The 19,549-nt window shown below is 43.2% G+C and overlaps 1 protein-coding gene across 3 annotated transcripts in view; it reads left to right on the top strand.

Annotated features, from left to right (window-relative positions):
- Positions 1-779: 779 nt before the first annotated feature.
- The window catches only part of myo18ab (myosin XVIIIA b), a 107,369-nt gene continuing 88,599 nt past the window's right edge, over positions 780-19,549 (top strand). For 2 of the 3 annotated variants that reach the window (XM_056374956.1, XM_056374950.1), the window contains exons 1-2: positions 781-1,016; positions 2,735-3,878. In XM_056374956.1, the coding sequence (XP_056230931.1) occupies positions 2,850-3,878 (1,029 nt within the window). In that variant the 5' untranslated portion in view covers positions 781-1,016; positions 2,735-2,849. Of the gene's footprint in view, positions 1,017-2,734; positions 3,879-19,549 lie in introns of all 3 variants that reach the window. The other variant, XM_056374948.1, reaches the window with a different exon arrangement.

Below are 19,549 nucleotides of genomic sequence, written 5' to 3'. Positions count from 1 at the left end.
ATTTTCTCTCTCTCTCTCTCTCTCTTTCTCTCTCTCTCTCTCTCTCTCTCTCTCTCTCTCTATATATATATATATTTACACACAAACACCATCTCCACGATTTGGAATAACGTTCAAAATAAAAGTTTCAACATGGTAAGAGGGAATTATTGGCTCTGTTGTACAAAACCCTATGCAATTTATACTGCCAAACACAGAAGCACTGACACTTTCAAAATAAGAGTCTCAAAAAGGTAAGAGGTAAAGTAGGTAATAAAAGTTCGATCTTAGAAGCGATCGTCTATATGGGGATGTAGTGGTAAAGCTTTGTTGCAGATCAGCTTCTGTTAGGACATGTACATGTGTGTATACATGTCTCTCTGTGGTTGTGGGGACAAATTTGTGTTTGAAACCATCAGTGTGAGGTTATTTTGGCCAGTCATGACAGCTTCAAAAGGCTGTTTGAGGGACATCTGCAGTGACTGAGGTCAGTGTCAGGATAAGTATGAATCATTCATGACATGAATGAAACTGAATGTAACGTCGTTTGTGCAGAATGAAACGTGAGGAGGGAAGTTCACGCACCAAGCAGCAGCAACATTCAAAAATTCTCCCGTAATTTTTCTAGTTCCGTTTACAGTTTCTTTCACACATTCAAATATCCTATCACTTGCAAATCTGAAAAAAATCAAATGCACGCACACATTCACAAGTCTGAGTGCATGTAAAAACACAACACCCCTCTCATGCATTTGCAAAGATATATTTATTTTTGCGAATACTTGTACAATCGCACCCCCCCCCCCCTCACAGTGATGCAGCAGTTGCGCTGTAGTTCTAACATGTGTCCGGCAGGGGTCGCAGGTTGCCCGCCCTCAGCCGTCTCTCTCTCTCTGGAGCCTCAGAGCTTGGACCTGGGAGCAGCCAGCTATGATAACGTTAGCTGAGAGCCAGTCTGCGGCTGCTGTTCCCTGCGAGCCGAGCTGCACCCACCACCAGGACAAACAGCGGTGCTCCATTTGCTGTACTGCAGAACAGTGAGTATTTCTTCCCGTGATAAATGCCTGCTCAGAGAGGGAGAGAGAGAGAGAGAGGGAGGGAGGGAGAGAGAGAGAGAGAGAGGACAGCGGCGTGTTGAGGCAGACAGACACTGGTTCATTTTCTCTGGATCCCAGTGTGCTCCAGGATTTAACCAAAAAATGAGGGCAAAGAACTGAGGCTGTGACTTGAGCCAATTAGGCTAGTTAGCTAGCTCCAGTGGGGGTTCTCACTGGAAAGTGAAAACAGGAACCTAATAAATTGATGTTGGCTTGTGGTTTTGGAGCTTTTTTTTTTTTAATTTGTGGCGGAATAAAAAACGAAATATGTGTTCCCGTGGTTAGGTAACGTCCCCCTCTACCTACCAAACAGTAGCTCAGCTAGCTAACGTAGCCGAAAAGCTACACCTATTTTAGCCCTGTCACGCTTTTTGTCCCCTGTCTTGTGTGTTGAATAAGGGAGTGGGGCTGCTTTTTTTTTAAGCTAGTCTGCCAGGTGTTTGTGTGTTTTAACCTCGGCTGGGAAGCAGATAAACGGATGAGAGCTTTTAAAACGGCAGGTAGTGTTGACAAGCCTTAGCGCTTTAATGTTCCCCTAGCTTCGGTTATCGCAGACAGAAGGCGACGCTAATGTTTGGTCCATTCACCACGGCCCCGCTCTCTGTTTAACGGTAAACTCTGAAGGTAAATAACTGGAGGTTGAAGCTTTTTTAGGAAAACTTTTTGTTGTTGTGTTTTTTCATTATCCGCTGGGCAGCACCGTGTGTCTGTGAAATATCAACTTACATGAATGACTATGGGACACTGGGTAGCTGTGTCACAGCCGCTGCAGCTCTGTGCTTTCTACTATGTTTTTAATGTTTTGATAATCTGCCTTGTGTCAATATGTTGTCATCAATCACTGATTTAACAGCTCACGCGGTTGCCAGGTACAAATTAGATCATAACAGCAACAACATAGTTATAAAAGCTGAATGACGGCTTCTAGCTGGGAGGAGATCCATACCCAATATTATTTATGACATAATTAAAGTCCACCTGGACCCACCATCCAACCTTGCAAGATTTGGTTTCTCTGAGTGTTTATTTGAAATCTGCAATATTTTTCTGTGATCATTTAGAAAACAGTCATAAGAGAGGCTCAGAGCCTCTAGTACTTTGAATTGGTTTTTGGTTCTTAAAACCACAAATATGTCTTCTTATGGATCAAAACTTCAAATAAACTGAAGGAAAAGTGCAACATGGGACCTTTAACAGCTCAGACGGCTGAACAGCTGAATGACAGCTTCTAGGTGGGAGTAGATCCATGCCCATGATTACTTATGGCATAATGAAAGGAGGAGACAGTTGTTTGTTTGGGACTCCAGACTGTGCTTTAACAGTTAACTTACTGTTTCAGCAGTAGGAATATAAGAATAGATATCTGAGATTTGATGCATGTATTATTAAATATTGTGTTTCTAATGAGATTACAGTCACAAGAAACAATTTTCTAAACATATCTGACTGGTCCAGCTACTGATTAAAATGTTTAGCACTTAAGCTCCTCCCCAGAATATTGTCACAAAAATAATATAAAGTTGTTTATTATGGACTTTATTGTTATATTATTGAATTTTTGTTAATGTCCAGTTTTACATGAAAATCTGGACATTTTTTCTTTACTATTTAGTATTTTGTGAATTTGACACAGTTTGTTCTCTCTGTCTCTTCCTCAGGGGATTTGTCCCTGTTGGTCACAACAAACCCAGCTGACCAGTGAACTGGACCACCTCCACCTCTGTAGGGAAAATAGAGCCACGTTGGACGGAAACGTAGCACTTAGTTTTCACCATGTTTAATCTGATGAAAAAGGACAAGGAGAGGGAAGGGAGTAGGAAGGAGAAGAAAGATAAAAAGGAGAGGATGTCTGCAGCAGAGCTGCGCAGCCTGGAAGAGATGAGCATGCGGCGAGGTTTCTTCAACCTGAAGAGGGAGGCGAAGCGTGAGTCCAAGAACAAACTGGAGATCTCCAACCCCATTCCCATCAAAGTGGCCAGCAGCAACGAGCTCACCCTCACTGACATTGAATCGGACGGCTTGAGCAACCGAAGCAGCATGGTTCTGGATGACCAGCTCAGCGCTGCCAGCTCCACCGATGACCTGAAGGGCGAGGGTGGAGGAGGACAGGATGGACACCGCAGCTCAGTCCATGAACGCGTGGCTCACTTCGGTTCTCTTGCCAAGCAGAACTCCTCGCAGGTGGGTCAGATGATGAAACGCTTCTCCTTTTCCCAGAGGAGCAAAGAGGAGAGCCCTTCAGAGAGCTCCACCCCCTCAGGCCAGAACTCTGCGGCCCCGTCCCCGCATGTGGAGAGCAAAGTTTTGGGCATGATCCGCAAGCACAGCCTCAAGCAGCAGCAGCAGCAGCCCGGAGCACCAGCCACCAAAAAAGTCTGCATCCCTGAAGTGGTCGACAAGACCTTCCCCGCACAGCTGCAGCTGCCGGCTGTGGTCGCACCGAGCGCACCAGAAACGCGTGAGCTGGAGCTCCAACGCCGCAACACTGGTGACTTTGGATTTTCCTTGCGTCGCACCACTATGCTGGACCGCAGCGTTGACGGAGGAGTGTACAGGCGTGTGGTCCATTTTGCCGAGCCTGGTGCCGGCACGAAGGACCTGGCACTGGGGTTGGTGCCGGGCGACAGGTTGGTGGAGATAAACGGGCGTAACGTGGAGAACAAGAACCGGGACGAGATAGTGGAGATGATTCGTCAGTCGGGAGACACGGTGAGGCTGAAGGTGCAGCCGATCCTGGAGCTGAGCGAGCTGAGCCGCTGCTGGCTGAGGAACACAGAGGGCCTGCGCCGGGAGGCCAGACATGTAAGCAGCTTGTCCACTTTCTATTTTCTAACAGATAACAGCACCCCGTGTCACAGGTTTGTTTTGACAGGCAGATTAGCTGCAGCAGAAGCACAGCATTGTGTCCGGCTCTCAGTGTCCGGGTCCTGATTTATTGTCACACTGTTTCTAAGGTGTTGGTGTCTCATCATGATGTGGGAGGTGATGCCTCCTGGATGCCAGTAAAAATTGTGCTTCTCTGACCAAGATAACATTGTTTGACATTACTGTAAATTTTGGGATAAATCCTTTAATTGCACAAATAAAATTTCCAGCCTAGAAAGCTGATGCTAGACACAAATTTAACGGCACTCTGTGGGTACGTCCCAGTTCCCTTAATCACATCCAGGTTTCCTCCACTTGCATGTTTTACTTGCATCTCAGTCCGTCCCACTAAAGAGGTAAGCAGTGAAGATGTGAGGGAAGAGGAAGCAAGGACACGCTCTGTTAGAGATGCGTCCTTTCCTGTGAACCGTCATCTACAGTGACATCTGTTTCTGATGCCAGCAGCACAGCTGGATCAGCTGCCATTTGGCCTTAAAGAAGGGCATACAGTTGCCACCAGCAGCACAGAGATGGTGTTTTTCTCGTTGTTTCCCCATTTAAAAAAAACTAAACATCATATGTTTATTCCAATAATTAAGAAAGTTGTTAATGATTTGATTTATTAATCAAACCCACAGATCCACTATTTTTGGTGGATTTAATGGTGAGTAAATTAACAATATAATATTAATACATAATATTATACGATTCATTATTATTAATAAATCACATATATAATTATTTATATCATTTAAAATGTAAATTTACATTTAAATGTATTTATTTTTTAAAATTATTTTCAATTTTTGTATTTTAAATTAAAAAAATCTGCCCACTTTGCTTTAAAACTGTGGTGATGTTGTGATGTGGATTCAAGTCAGTCTAACCAGATATCAGATGTCTAATCACTATAGATTTCTATAGATTCCTAATGAAGGGGTGTGTCTGGGGCGCAGCTCTTCAGAGCAGTAATAAGATCTTTAGGAGGGATGACTGGAAGGACCTGGAAGGTTAAGCGAGGAGGAGCGAGGAGCAGGGAATGGTCAAATGAAGGAACTGGGATGTAACCACATTGACGTCTTGTTTAATTATGTCGGAGACGCTTCTAAACAGGCAGATTTACTACAACACAAGAACAGAACTGCCCCGGATTCTTGGGCGCATTTCTGTCCTGCTTCTGTGAACTTCTTTTACAGTTATTGTACGCTGTCTCTGCAGCATCATATCTCTGTTTCTGATCACGATGTGGGAGATCGCGTCCTCGCTGGAGGCAAGCAGAGTCAAGGTTCCCTGCTAACATTATTTGTGCCTCTCATTGGTTTGAAGAGTGGGATTTTTGGAGCCTGATTTGGCTCCAGAGTTCAGTCTCCTATTGTTCTGTTTTTTTTTTTTTTTTTTTTTTTTTTTTTTGCAGTGATCAACAATGGTGCGCTGCTTTGATTCACCCACACATATTTTCTCTGAGGCTGAAAAGCCCCGTCTCTTTCAAACACCATTCATTTGCTGCGTCTGTTTCCATCGGACGTTGTTGCACTTTGGATGAAAATAACTGTGAAAACATAAAGATGGAAATGTAAAAAAAAAGTATTTCTGTACACCCACTCAGCATGAAAACCAATTTCATCATAATATGTTGTTTTAGCCCAGACTATGTGGCTTACATGGAGTATTTGCGGTTTTAATTGTACTCTAATTATATTGAATGTTGTGGCTCATTATAGATTTATGTCTATAAATCTATAATGAGTTAACATCTGACAGACTAATAGACTTGCTGGCTTGAATCAGGCAGGTGTAGTAAATCATCTACATCTTGTCACACTCACCACTCTGGTGCTCTCACTTTCTCTTTCTCAGAAAGACTTGTTTTCATTCTTTCCAGTTGCATCCATTGTGCTGTTAAGCTACCTACTGTCAACAAAACTCAGTATTTTCTGCACAGATGTTTCACATTAAAGGTCTTCCTTAAGTGGTTCAGTGGGCATATCTCCTTGCTTTCCTGGAAGGCTTTTAATGTGAAAATCTTGTGTACACATTTGTGCAAACTTCTCAATGTTTAATGAACCACACAGTGGTGCTGAAATGATAAATTATTTATTTAAAATGAATTTGAGGATTTACTGCTTTTCTGTTTTATATCAGTGGACAATGACTGTCTTTGGGTTTTGTATTGTTTGTCGGACTAAACAAGTCACTTGTCACTGTGGATTTTTGTGATTTGATTTATCTGAGTATTTGAGTTATCTTTTTTCCTTTTAAAGGTATTGAAGCAGTTTTGAAAGTCATTAAATTTGTATTCGGAGTTTGAAGATCCTTTGCATTAGCAGTAGCTGAGTGTCCTCCAGTAGGCTCAATGTCTTGATCATGGCCTGTTTGGCAGCATCAGAGGGCTTTCTTTGTTTGCCTCCATTGGCTTTGGTTCAAGGGTCCTTGTGACACAGTCAGGCTGAAAGGAGCTCTAATCCCCCCCTTCTCACCACAATTGAATTCATCTGCTCTGGTAGGCAGGGAGTGACTCTGTGCAGCCCATGTTGTCCTTTTCCTAACGTGACAGAAGCAGCGACTGACTGGAGAAGCTGTGGAAAAACATCCCACTCTGCCTGTGACTGGACAACACACTGATTCTGTGTCATGTGAGGAGTTGTTAGAACGATTTCCATGGAGCAAACAGGAAGTGCACACTAGGGCGAGCTTTGTTTAAGTGTATAGGCAGTGTTGGGTCAAACACACACATACACCAGTGTTTCCTCTAGGATGTTTTTGCGATGGCAGGGTGGGGTGGGATGGGGGGGTCGGGGAAGTTAGCAGAGGCACATGAGCACCCTGAATGACAGGCACACAGGGAGGGCCGGTAAAAACAACTGGCCCACTGATACAGCAGCCCACCAGGATCTGTCCTGGTATGACCGCTGATCAGTCTGACTGTGAAGGGTGTTGTTGTATGCTGGTGGCTGGACTGAATATCAATAGGTCATTAAAAAATCTATCTAACTAAATGTCAGCTATTTAAATCTTCCTTCGCTCGCTCTCTTTCTTTTCCTCTTCTTCCTCTCCTGTCCTTTCACTTTGGTCAGGTGTCAAGGTGTTGATTTTGCTGCAGCATGCCGATGCTGCAAAATATATATGCTGTAATATAAGAGAAACTCTGGACACAAACAGAGACATGCTTTTCCCATCCTTTACGGTCAGGAGCGTATCTCTGCAGTTGATTTGTGTGCGTGTTTAACAGCAGGACTGTCTGTGTCTCTTTGTCCACTCTAACGGATTTCACCAGCTTGGCTACTGGTTTAAATAACGGCGAGCGCACAGAGAGACCATCCTTCAGTCCTGACAAAGGGTTTAAGCAGGACACTACATCTGCCATGTCACATAACTCCCAGTTCCAGCAACAGCTTCCAGCTTTTCTACATATTATTATTTTATTCCTGATACACTCAGTAAGCAGGGTTTCTTTGATTTAAAAGGCCCATATTGAACTCTTCATACGACATCAGGCTAAAACCCAGATCTCAGCAGTCTCCTTTGTGAGGACAGTGTTATCATAACGGATAGAAAATTATGTAAATAATATCCAGACTGTAATAACCTGGAATAATCCTCTAAAAAGAGGGATTGGATTTGACAAAGCAGCATTGTGGCTGTTCCCAGTAAAACTGCAGCAGTCGGGATTAAACAGCTGAAATCACTCAGCGTTGTGTCAGTCCATCTGAAGCCGGAGCCAGAAGTCTTCCACACAAACACGGACACATTAAGATTTAATCAAGATTTGGAAGCAGACAGACAGGATGCACCCATTCTTCTAGCTGTGACCAGTGTGGGCAGGATGTTCTAAAAAAAGGCACTGAGAGGAGAGGAAGAGCCAGTTTCACCCTGAACCAACACTTAAGACAATCACTGGCTCACACATAAGACGAGCAAGGCCAGGTACACACTTGATAGGATAAGCATTAGCTGATAAACTTATATGAGTACTTTGAAGAAATCACGTAGGCCTGGCGTCTCTCTCTGGACCTTCAGCTATGATAGTTAATGTGAGGGTAGCAGAGGCATGGAAATACATTAAACATAGAACATCAAGATGACATTAAGATAGCAGTTAAAGACAATAAAAACTAATTTGAATAAATAAAAATATTTATCATGATTGCATAAAATCAGGTAAGAAATTTAGATCACCATTTAAATGAATTGCTGCCATGATAAAAGGTGTTTAGGAAGTTTGTTCCACAGGTGGGGAGCATAGAAAATAAAAGCTGCTTCAGCTTGCTTGGTTCTGATTCTGGGTAAACCTGTCTCTGATCACCTGACCTGGGGGGTCTGGATGCTTCATATCGTACAACTAGATCAGAGCTGTATTTGGGCCCGAGAACATTTAGTTCGTTAGAGACGAGTAGTTGGATTTTAAATTCTATCCTTTGACACACAGGAAGCCAGTGCAGTGATTTAAGGACCAGTGTGATGTGCTCCACTTTCTTGCTGTTAGTGAGGACTCTGGATGAGCTGCAGCTGTCCGGTAGATTTTTGTCTTTCATTTTTACTAAGACCTGTGAAGACACCATTACAATAGTCCAGCCTGCTGAAAATAAACTCAAGAATAAGTTTTTCTGTGTCCTTTTTAGACAAAACTCCTTTAATTCTTGCAGTGTTCTTTATATGATAATAGGTTGACTTTGTAATTGTCTTTATGTGGCTGTTGAATTTTAAGGTGCAAGTCCATAACAACACTAAGATTTCTGGCTTGATTTGTAGATTTTAGTGTCATGAATTCAAGGTGAGAACTGACTTTTAATGTTTTTTCTTTGGGGCCAAAAACAACTTTTGTTCAATGCACATATTCAGTGATTGTAAAAGGGACTCTTGTCGCCTGGTGACGCTGTTATGTAGAGTTTTGTGTCATCTGCATAATTATGGTAAGAGATGTTGTAATATTCCATAATGTGAGCAATCTGAGGAATTCCACGTACAATTTTATGTTCGTTAAGATTCATAAATACCAATTGGCCCTAGCTAGTAGTCCGTAGCTTGTAAATATGATTTCAATAATTAGGGAATACATTATGTCAATAACGGGTGCCCACAAACAAATGTGTGTTTGTGTGTGTGTGTGTATTAAAATCCAGAACCTTTAGAGGTGATGCTGGAGATCAGGACAGGACTGAACGGAGGTTTTAACCAGCTGAGCGTCATCAACAGTTATTTTACTTTTCTGAATGGATCCATCTCCGGTTCCATTTTCGTGTAAATGGTGTAATTGTATAGTAATGCCACTGAAAGCATGTGTGGTGTCCTAGTTTGTTGTTGATCTAAGATTCAGTAACAGCCTGAATCCTGAATTTGAATTGGACGAGTTACTTTGTTGCCTGTTGCCCTTTCTTCTCAGATTTCCTCTCAAATCCAAATCTCCAAAAAACGCTGGAATCTGTACATGGGTTTCTGTCTGAATTATAGCTCAGGAAGCTGGCATCCTCCTTTGTGGATATTCTACCAACCACACTCATAACGAGTCTGTTAACTGGGATCATGTACAGTGTGGAAACGGTTAAGCAAACGTGTTGGCTTGTAAATCTGCTGGAGTTGTAGACTTTAGCCCCAAACTATCTGAAACTTGCGGCAGGAATCCAGATCGAAGAGGCCTGGAAGGAGAGCGGAGACCGGAGCGTGAGAGAGAGTGGAGGTTAAAATAGTAAGAAGCCATCTTCACTTGTCTTAACAGGCTGACTGGAACCAGCGGGGAGCAGGCCTCTCCCTTTAGGTCTCACTCTGGTATTTGTGGAATCTGCTTTGGAACAAATAGACCACTTCCTGACCCTCTCCCCCTGGGATTCTCTTATGGAGGAAGAGGAATGAGGTTGTGAGGCTGAGGGCCGATGCAGGGGGGAGAGAACTTGATGTTTGTGAATGTGTTTGATAAAGAGGATTGTTTTCTAAATCTTGTCTGCGTGCCAAGTTGTTTGTTCTAACACAGTGGCTTCAGGAAGTATTCAGACCCCTTCCCTTTTTGCACACTTCACTGTGTTGTAGATTTGATTCTGAATGGATAAAATCGCCATTTATGTACATTAATCTAGACTCAATAATCTATAATGATAAAGTGAAAATGTGTTTTTAAAGATTTCAGTCAATCAACAACTGAAATCTTTCATATTCAGAAGTATTCAGACTCGTTGCTGTGGCTCCAAACTGTGGTCAGGTGCTTCCTGTTTGCTTTAATTATCCTAGACATGTGTCTAGAACTTCGTTGGCAATCTCTGGCAAGTTGAATTTTTTGGACATAGTTTAGAAAGGTTCAAACCTGTGTATATAAAGCTTTCACAATTCACACTGCATGTCAGGACGAAAACCAAACCACGAAGTCCAAAGAGCTCCCTGTAGACTTCAGTGGTTTAAAATTGTGGCGAGGTATAGATCAGGGCAAGGGAATAAAACCATTTTCTAAAGCTGAAAGCTGAATAACCATACAAGCAGGGCGTTGATCAGGGAGGTGACCAAGAAAAACAGTCACTCTAACAGAGCTTCAGGAGTCCCTCTGCAGAGATGGAAGAACCTGCTGTAACCTGCTGGACGACCATCTCAGCGGCACTCCCATCAATCAGGCCTTCATGCTAAAGTGGCGAGAGGGAAGACGCTTTGAGTAAAAGGTATTTGACAACCCACTTTGAATCTGTCAAACAACATTTAAAAGACTCTGAAAGCGTGAGGAAAAATCACCTGGATAATACCGTCTCTACGGTGAAGCCGGGCGGTGTTGGGGTGTTTCTCAGCAGCAGGGACAGGGAGACTGGTCAGGAGTCAGGGAAGGATGAACGCAGCCAATTACAGAGAGGTGCTTGAAGGAAACCTGCTCCAGAGGGCATGTAACCTGAGACTGAGGTCGACGGTTCGTCTTACAGCACGACAATGACCTGATGCAAATGGCCAAGACGACGCTGCCGTGGCTTCAGGACAAGTCTCCCACTGTCCCAGCCAAAGCCCAGACTTACAAATGAATGGGTTAACATGCACCCTGTGAATTAGTTATATAATATCCTGTATATTGTGGAGGCAGCTCAGAAGAAATAATGAATAATGAACAACAATCTAACAGAGTTACAGCACTTACATTTCCCTGTTCACCGTGATAAGCCTATAACCTTAGACTGTTTCACTCTCTTTATTTACAAGATTATAAATGGCACAGACATCACATGTCTTATCTAGGCGTGTTGTATAATGTTGTATGACAGTGGATGTGTTTTTTTTTCTGTGTTTATGGGGAAAAAACTACTTTACAATTTACAATTAGTAAAGAATAAATTGGTATTTTCTTCTTTTGAGGTTTTTGTTTGATAAATACAGGAAGTGTGTTTGGGGCAGAATGCATCATGGGCACCTGGAAAAACAGGCACAAAGTCAATCTGACTTGATTTATTAGAATTAATTCACTGGATACAGGAAGGCTACGATTTGTGAGGCAAATAGTTTCAGTCTGATTGTAAAGGTTGAATCTGAAGGTGCAGTATAATCCTATGCTTCAGTAGAGAGGTTACATACCTCAGGCTTGTGATTGACTGCTTTACATGAGTCAAACTGCACATGAATGCATGTGTGTGTTTGTGATTACGCGCATTAGCTCCTTCACACACACACACACACACACACACACACACGCCTTTACAATCAGTCCAGCAGAATTCCTGTTAACAAAAGAACTCAGCTCCCAGTAATTCTCTTCACCGGACTGTTTGGAAATAGAAGCACTTGTCTGAAGAGGATGAAATGTTTTCATCTGCTGCTGAAGTTCTATTGTGTTGCTCAATAATCCCTTATATAGTGATTGTGGTTTCAGTGAAATATTCAAATATGACATCTGGATTCTTTGTTTTTTTACTCTCATCCCAAGGGCATCAGGCCGAAGCAGCCGCGATTATTTCTGTAACCACATACTGCAAGTCAAAACTTATTATTCAGGGAGGCTTGGCTTCAGAGTCCTTCAGTGTCAAATTATCAGGTTTACAGCAGAATACTACTGCGGCGTTGATGAGTGTGTTTTGGTTCAGCGTGTTTGCATTGTAAATGAGCGGGTCCTGGTTTTGTTGCTGGCGCGTTGCGGCTCAGAAGAACAGGCGCTGAAAGGCTCTGTTCATTCCTCAGCGTTTCCTGTCGCCCTCAGTGTGCGAGAGTTCAGAGGGCAGCCGGGTCGGGATGAGGGAGGAGGCAGGAATGCTATAGGACGAGTTGTAAGAAATGTGATGAGTGACACACACACACACACACACACACGTCTGATTTGTTTTTCATCACATCAATGCAGAAACAATGTGCCAGGTTAGGATGTGATTAATGGCAGACAGAACAGTGGCTGAACTGCCGAGTGGAGGTCTAAAAATATCACACATCACGACAGTGCTGTCTCTGTTACTTACACACACACACACACACACACACACACACACACACACACACATACACAGAGCCAGAAATAGCAAATTGAAAGAATTTACTAAATGTTAATCTCAAAAATGACATGTAATTGAAACATGCTTGTGTTGCAGTTTTCTGACCTGATAGAAGAGAGAGAGAGTTAATTAGCTCTAATGTGAATGAATAATGACATGAATAAACGAAAAATGAATATACGTGTTTGACTCTAGGAGGTAATATGTTTGAAGGTCGCACTTTTGTTGGGAGAATAAGTGAAGTCACCGTGTCTCTGTGACGCTGTACTGAGGCGCCGCGGTGCTCGGAGCTAAACGCTAATGTCAGCATTTGCAGGTATTTGGTTAGAAACCAAATGATCGAGTTGCTGCCTTAAAGTTTCCTCTCCAGACACGTTTGCAACACTTTGCGGGTGGGTCCTAATGGGTTGTGTAGATTAGTGGATGACTCATAAGCTAATCTTTATGATTGAAGAGACATTATGTGATAGTCATTAGTCACCCGTCACTCTGTCACAGGATTATGTGGGCCTGATGCTTCTGATTTACCAAACATGAAGGTTAACCCTGCACTGGTAGGCTCTTAATCCTCTTTCCTAGTGTTCACTGCTGAGGGTTAAATGAAGTGGGGGAGGCTCCGGGTTAAACTGAGCCTTTCGCTGCGACTGTAGTGAATAGTGAGACGGTTTATGGGGGTGGTAAATGCAATTTAAAGGATTTGTCTGGTGTTACGCCTCGTTTTTCTTGCACTTTGTGAGTTGTGGGTACCAACAGATTCGCTGGGAGCTACAGAGGAGGGAAGGGAAGTCAGAAAGTAAAGAGAAACTGACTAACACATCGTTGGTTTTGATCTTTTTTAATGGGGTTTGTTAACGATAAAGAAAAATGTAGAATTGCGTCACACTTAGTTTTTGTTTTGTCAGTGTTGTTTCAGTGTTCAGGCATGAAGTGCTGCAATAATGCCACAATAATCCCTGGCGTCATGTTGCCATAAAACGATCCCAGTGAGCAGTGGTAGTGGAGCAGTACGTCTCGGCAGATACCCTGACCTGAAGCATCAGGATTGGCAGGTTTTTTTTGGAGAGAAAAAGTCTGGTGTCCTAATGATTGGCAGCCCCTTTCTTACCCCCCTTTAAATCAAGACCACATTTCCCATAAAGCCAGTCACTTCCTGTCCCTGCCCCACCTTTTTTCAGACTGCGATCTGAGAGCTGCAGGGCCTGTGGTGCAGCAGCGCAGTGACAGTCTCTCTGTCTTGGTCAGATGCCACTACAGCTTGTTTGGCCTCTCTGTGCTGACTGGAAACCACTCTGTCAGCACTCTCTCTCTCTCTCTCTCTCTCTCTCCACATACTGACACAATGACACAGCAGCACAGCTTAAAGCGCACTGCCTCGACAGAAGCACCTGGCCGTTTCCATGGTAACAGACTGCTCTCTGTCCTCTGGTCTTATTTGCAGAGTGATTTTTTTTTTTTTTTTTTTTTTTTTGGAGACAGTCGACTAAAACTGAGTCTGAGGAAAGTAAAGTTGTGAGACGTCGGTATAGAACAACAAAGTGGGAAAACCTAAGACATGTTTTCACACATTCGTAGACGGAGTAAACTGAGACTGATGCCGTATAGAATGCATATGAGCTTATTTAAGGTTATGTAAATCCTCTGGGACAGAGGCAGTTGCTGTAGCCTGTATATTATCTTGATCTACAATCGTCAACATCTTTACGTCGTCTAGTTCTGCCATTTCCTGCGTCCAGAATACGTCCAACCATTCCAGTGTGACCGCTGCACTTTCAAAGCCAAGGGTGGGTGTGGGAGGTTTAGAGGGAACTTCCAGTCGTACTCCTCCCTTCTGCGCTATAGGAAGGATGTTTTTACTATTTACATCATTGATCTGAACTTGGGAGGAAATTGCAGAAATGCAGTGAAGGAGTGTGAACACTCAGAAGGGAGGGGTCGCCAGTGGCGAGTCGTCATTCACACAGCTAAACCCGTTTGTGACTCTTATCCTGGTTTTGATCGCACGGCAGATAAGGGATTGTGTGTTTGTAGACTCAGTAATGCAGATTGTAATCGAGTGTGCGCTGCCCAGGGTGTCGGGACGTGTTTGTCTGGTATGCTCATTAGAGGGTGACACGGGAGTGGATTTTTCACTCCTGTCCCATCCCACCAAAAACATTCCTGTCCCGTCCCAATCCTGGAAGAATGACTCCCGTCCCGTCCCGTAATTGTGTTGTTATCAGGATATGTTAGCTGGCATCTGCGCACAGAGATGCCTCTAGTGCACGTGAGTTACTGCAGCAGCTCAGACAAGTGATTGGCCAACGCCTCGTCATACAACAGTCAGAGCAGAGAGGATGGGATAAGAAAGAATAAAAATTAATTCATATTAGAACTGCATATATAAAAACTGACCTCTTATAATGGTTCCTGTCCCGCCCGCTCCCGCTGACGTCCCAGTCACATGATGAAACGTGAAATTGAAGCTCATCCCACAGGAACCCCTGAAAACTTTATAAAAATGTTTTAGAAAGTTAAATTAAAGTTACATTTTATTTTTTTTTACATGCAAAAACAATTCCAGACAATTTGGTAATGAAATAGTTGAGACTTGAGAAATAAATGTAATCCTGATGAAGATCCATAAATAAATGAGAACACTCTTTGTTTCAGGGCAGAAACTGTATAAAATCACGGCTTCACGTCTCCCTGTCATGAGATCAGAAATGCAAAACTCCAGTTAATAGGAAGATGCATGTCTGTCGTCGTGGTTACGTGGCGTTTTGCATAGACGCTGAGGGACGACCGGCAGGAAGGGACAGTCCTGAGGCCGATATCATCGGAGGGAGAAGTTTTTTTTTTTTTATAATTGATGTGTGTGAACTGTCCCCCCCCCACGCGTCACTCACCAGCATGTCTGCAGATGTACACTGCAGGAAGAGACTGTGCAGAGTAATGAGTTGAAACCACAAGTTTAATGCGCACATGAGCGCTGAGGTTTCTGTGGTTGTTTTACAGCAGAAAGATTTGACCAGCGGATCCGCCATCTGCTCAACATCACTCCAGCCTTCTGATGCAGCCTTCTGATGACTGTCCTCTGAGTTTTGAATCATAATTTCAACGATTTCAGACGCTTTGTGCTCTTATTACGGCCAAGGCTGTGTCCCAGTTCGGGAGCCGCATCCTTCGGAGGACGCGATCTGCAAAGGTGTGGCCGCCGTAGACCGTTTAGGCCAAACCGAAATGAGATTTTTGCTTTGAGTCACCAGCTGTGCCCGCCTTACCTTTTTAAGCTCCTGTCGCCTAGCAACCTTGACAATACAACTCTTTCTCACAAACACTTGAGGTTTTAAGGCCCTTGGTTTTAACAGTTGTACCGTTAGCAGTTGAACTGAGCTGAAACCCTACTTAACATTTAAAAGTGTAATCCTCAGGCGGTGTCGTGTTCTGCCATATTTTTTTCATTACCGGAGCGCAATGAATCTTGGGATAGGTTGGAGACTTTGTTGCCCAGGAAACGAAGGGCGCATTTCTTGGCCGCATTTGAAGGAGCCTTTGAAAAAAAGGGACGGTCTAGTCGCCCCTGAAAGATGCAGCCCCTGAATTGGGACACAGCTGAAGTTCAAAGTTCGTGCTCATGTTTAGATAATATTTAAATATGTAGTTAAATAATAAAAAGGAAAGTCCCGTTTATATCCCTCAAAGTGCTGAAAAGTGCCACTTTGGTGACACCCAGCCTCTAGTCTCAAGTCAATTGACCAGAAAAGCAACGTCTTTCCCCATAAGGCAACACAGTAAATCACTTGATGTTTGAACACAATCACAGCAGGCTGCTGGTGGGTGAAGAATTTATCTGGTAAAGTCCCGACCCAATGAAATGCTTTGTGCTTTTCTGCAAATTGATTCTTCTATTTGTACAAACCTGCTAAAATTCACTGAAGCTCCCAAATGTGCAGGCAAGTTGATGTGCCAGCACCGACCCAATCACTTCCTCAACACACACACACACCCCCACACACACACACACACACACACACACACACACACACACACACTCTCAGCTGGAAGGCCACACTGCAGCACATGTCCAGCCGGCCGCTCGGCGTTCTCTGCCGTTCAGTTTCCATTTGAGCAAACAGGGCAGTGAATGGTCGTGTGTTTTTATCTGCTCTTCCTCAGCTGACCTAAGCCCCCGGGGCGTCTGTCAGCCACAGAGAATGGACTGTGCACCGGGCTCTTTGTTCGCTGCAGTGTCCTATCGCTGCTGTGTGCGTGGGTGTGTACAGAACTGTCATACGCCATTGTGATATGTGACTGATAATGTAATTACCTGTCAACATGCAAAATACCAGTCTGAGTGAGTCAAAGTGTAATCACGTGAAGTATGAAATGCATCACGTCAGCTTGTTCATTCATCTAGTGCAGCAGGTCATACATATATGGATATAAATGGACCAACACAACATCCTGTGTGTCTGCAGAGAAATGCTGAACAGTGTATATTATTGCATATTCTTCGCTCTACTACTGGTCCAGGCAACAATCCTCAAATTCCTCACTGGAGGACTTGGACTGACTGCAAAATTAATAACCTCAGCTGTGCTGTGTGTTTAGCAAGTTTAAAGTAGTTTTGGATTTTTTTTTTTAATCAGTTTTCATTTTCATTTTGTTTTGACTTTTTGTTTTCAATTTTAGTTTTAATTAGTTTTTGAAGCAGGTTTGTTAGTTTAGTTTTTATTAGTTTCAATGTTAGTTTTGGTTAATGATAATAACCTTGGTGGTTAGTACTTATCAGCAAATGCTAACAATGCTAGTAGCCATGTCTGTCTTGTTCTTGTTTTTTGGTTTATTCTTGGACCACTGTCTCATCTGTTCACTTATCTAAAACTCAAAACACTATAATAATTTCATAATTTCATATTCTTCCCTGTTCAGATTTGTGCAAGATGTTAGCAAGCGGTGAGACCAAGCAGATGGTTGGACGTTGACACTCCTTTTACTGGCAAACTCTTCAGCTCATACGTTTCCTTCAGGAGGGACTCCAGAAATGTAGTGTTGCACTGCTATAAAATTGGGGAATTAACATGTGACATCAAGTTATTCAGATTTTAATCCCTAGTAGAAGAAAAGTGGATCCTAAACTTCTGATTACACGGCTCATTAGCATTCGTTGTTAGCTCGAGCTAACATCATTAGGGCTATTTTCTCAGCCTTGACAAAGCTCCTCCAGAGCCAGAGAAGACTGTGTCGTTCATACACATCTCTGAAGCGATCTAATGACATCTGAGAAGGGGTGATGATGATGATGTAACAAACACGAGTCTTATTTAAGCTAACTGAGAGATGTTAGTGTGTAAGTGTCAGCTGAAATACTGGGAGATGAACTGACTTCTAACCAGCACCAGTATCATAATTTGCCTGAATCCATCATGAAGTTCTGTGTGTGCAGAAACCGGATGACAAGCTGACACACATTGTCCCCAATCACCAATACAGTCAATGTTGCCAACACACGGTTTCAGCCACTCTCGTGTCACTGAAGGTTTTTGTCAATGACTTGCATCCAAATCTCACTGCATCTGTTTTGCTTGTATATTAAAGTGATCTCTTGCCCTTTGACCCAGTGCGAGGTCAGAGGAGCCGGATTCTCAGCATCGTTCGAGGCTTTTATCAGAATCAGCTGCGAGGCTGTTCGGTCTGTTCGGTCTGTTTATCACCGTTGTGAGATAAGAGTTTCTTGTTCACGGTTGTTATCTGCTGGATCTAAATGCTGCTGGAGCTCAACAACTCCTTCAACACAGCGTCTGGTTGGAGCTGTACGGATCAGAACAGCCTCACATTTAGGTTACAGTTTGATGCTGGGCTGTGGCTTTCCACAGAATAGCCCCGCCCATCATGAGCGAACATGCTTGGACAGATGTCAGTGTTGATGGCGTGTGCTGAAAATCATACGTCTGAATCAAACCTGCTCGCTCTGACACTTACATGGAATAATGATGTGAGATGATCTTTTTCTGTCTGGTGCAGGAACTTGTAATGACCTGAGTGGGCCATAATCTTCCTCAGGGCCAGTGATGGTGATGGTGATGATGATGATGATGATGATGATGATGATGATGATGGCGAGCTGTTTCAAAAAGCTTTTATCTCAATGAGAGTTTCAGTGATGTCCTGACAAGTCTGGCTGTTAAGCTGCTTTCTTCAGCTCTGCCGCAATCTCTGACCCTGTGTGTGTGTGTGTGTGTGTGTGTGTGTGTGTGTGTGTGTGTGTGTGTGTGTGTGTGTGTGTGTGTGTGTGTGTGTGTGTGTGTGTGTGTGTGTGTGTGTCTGTGTGTGTCTGTGTGTGTCTGTGTGTGTTTTCAGTGGTATTTTAAACTATGCCTGTTTGGAGTGTTCACAGTAATGGATTTAGAGCTGACGTGTGCTTGCAGAGTCTCTACATGTCCTGTAGTGTGTGTGTGTGTGTGTGTGTGTGTGTGTGTGTGTGTGTGTATGTGTGTGTTATCTTTCTGTTAATATTACATGTGTACAGACAAAGACATCGTGCACCCTGTTCGACCTACATCTGCCAGCCTGCACCACAACTGAGACATGAAGCATGGAGCTCGCTCAGACATGACAGACACACACACACACACACACACACACACACACACACACACACACACACACACACAAACTTTGTCTGATCCACTTGGTCTTTGATTTAATCTTAAACTTAGAGCTTAGTCTATTTGTCCTGTTATACTCCAGTTATATTTGATGTTTTTCAGAGAGTTGAAAACAAACAAATTGTTTTTATTTAAAAAGTTTGACCTCGTCCGTTAGAGCTGGATGTTTCGACACTTTCTGCCGATATGACACAGCAGTTTCTTTATTATTTATTTCTACTGAACCCTTTCTTTCATTTCACAGAAGATGCAAAAGTTTTCAGATGTTATACTGTTGTTCACACGGATAAAGTCGTACATCAGTCTAAATAAAACAGTGTTGGGCGGACAGACCGTGTGGGCGTCTCCTGCTTTGCTAAGTGCAAACAGGCGGCTGGTGTTGAATATAGATATCTCAGGCACATTAAACACTGATTTAAATGCATCTCCTAGCTGGAGAGTGTTTAATTAAAATAGTTAATTTACATTTAAAACATTATTGTGTTGTTGCCTTGAATTTGTTGTGAAGTATTTCGCGTTCTGTTAA

This window comes from Seriola aureovittata, chromosome 4 (genome assembly GCF_021018895.1).
Source record: "Seriola aureovittata isolate HTS-2021-v1 ecotype China chromosome 4, ASM2101889v1, whole genome shotgun sequence".
Lineage (NCBI taxonomy): Eukaryota > Metazoa > Chordata > Actinopteri > Carangiformes > Carangidae > Seriola > Seriola aureovittata.
Note: the sequence above shows the minus strand (reverse complement) of the source record. Positions and strands in the feature narration are given on the sequence as shown.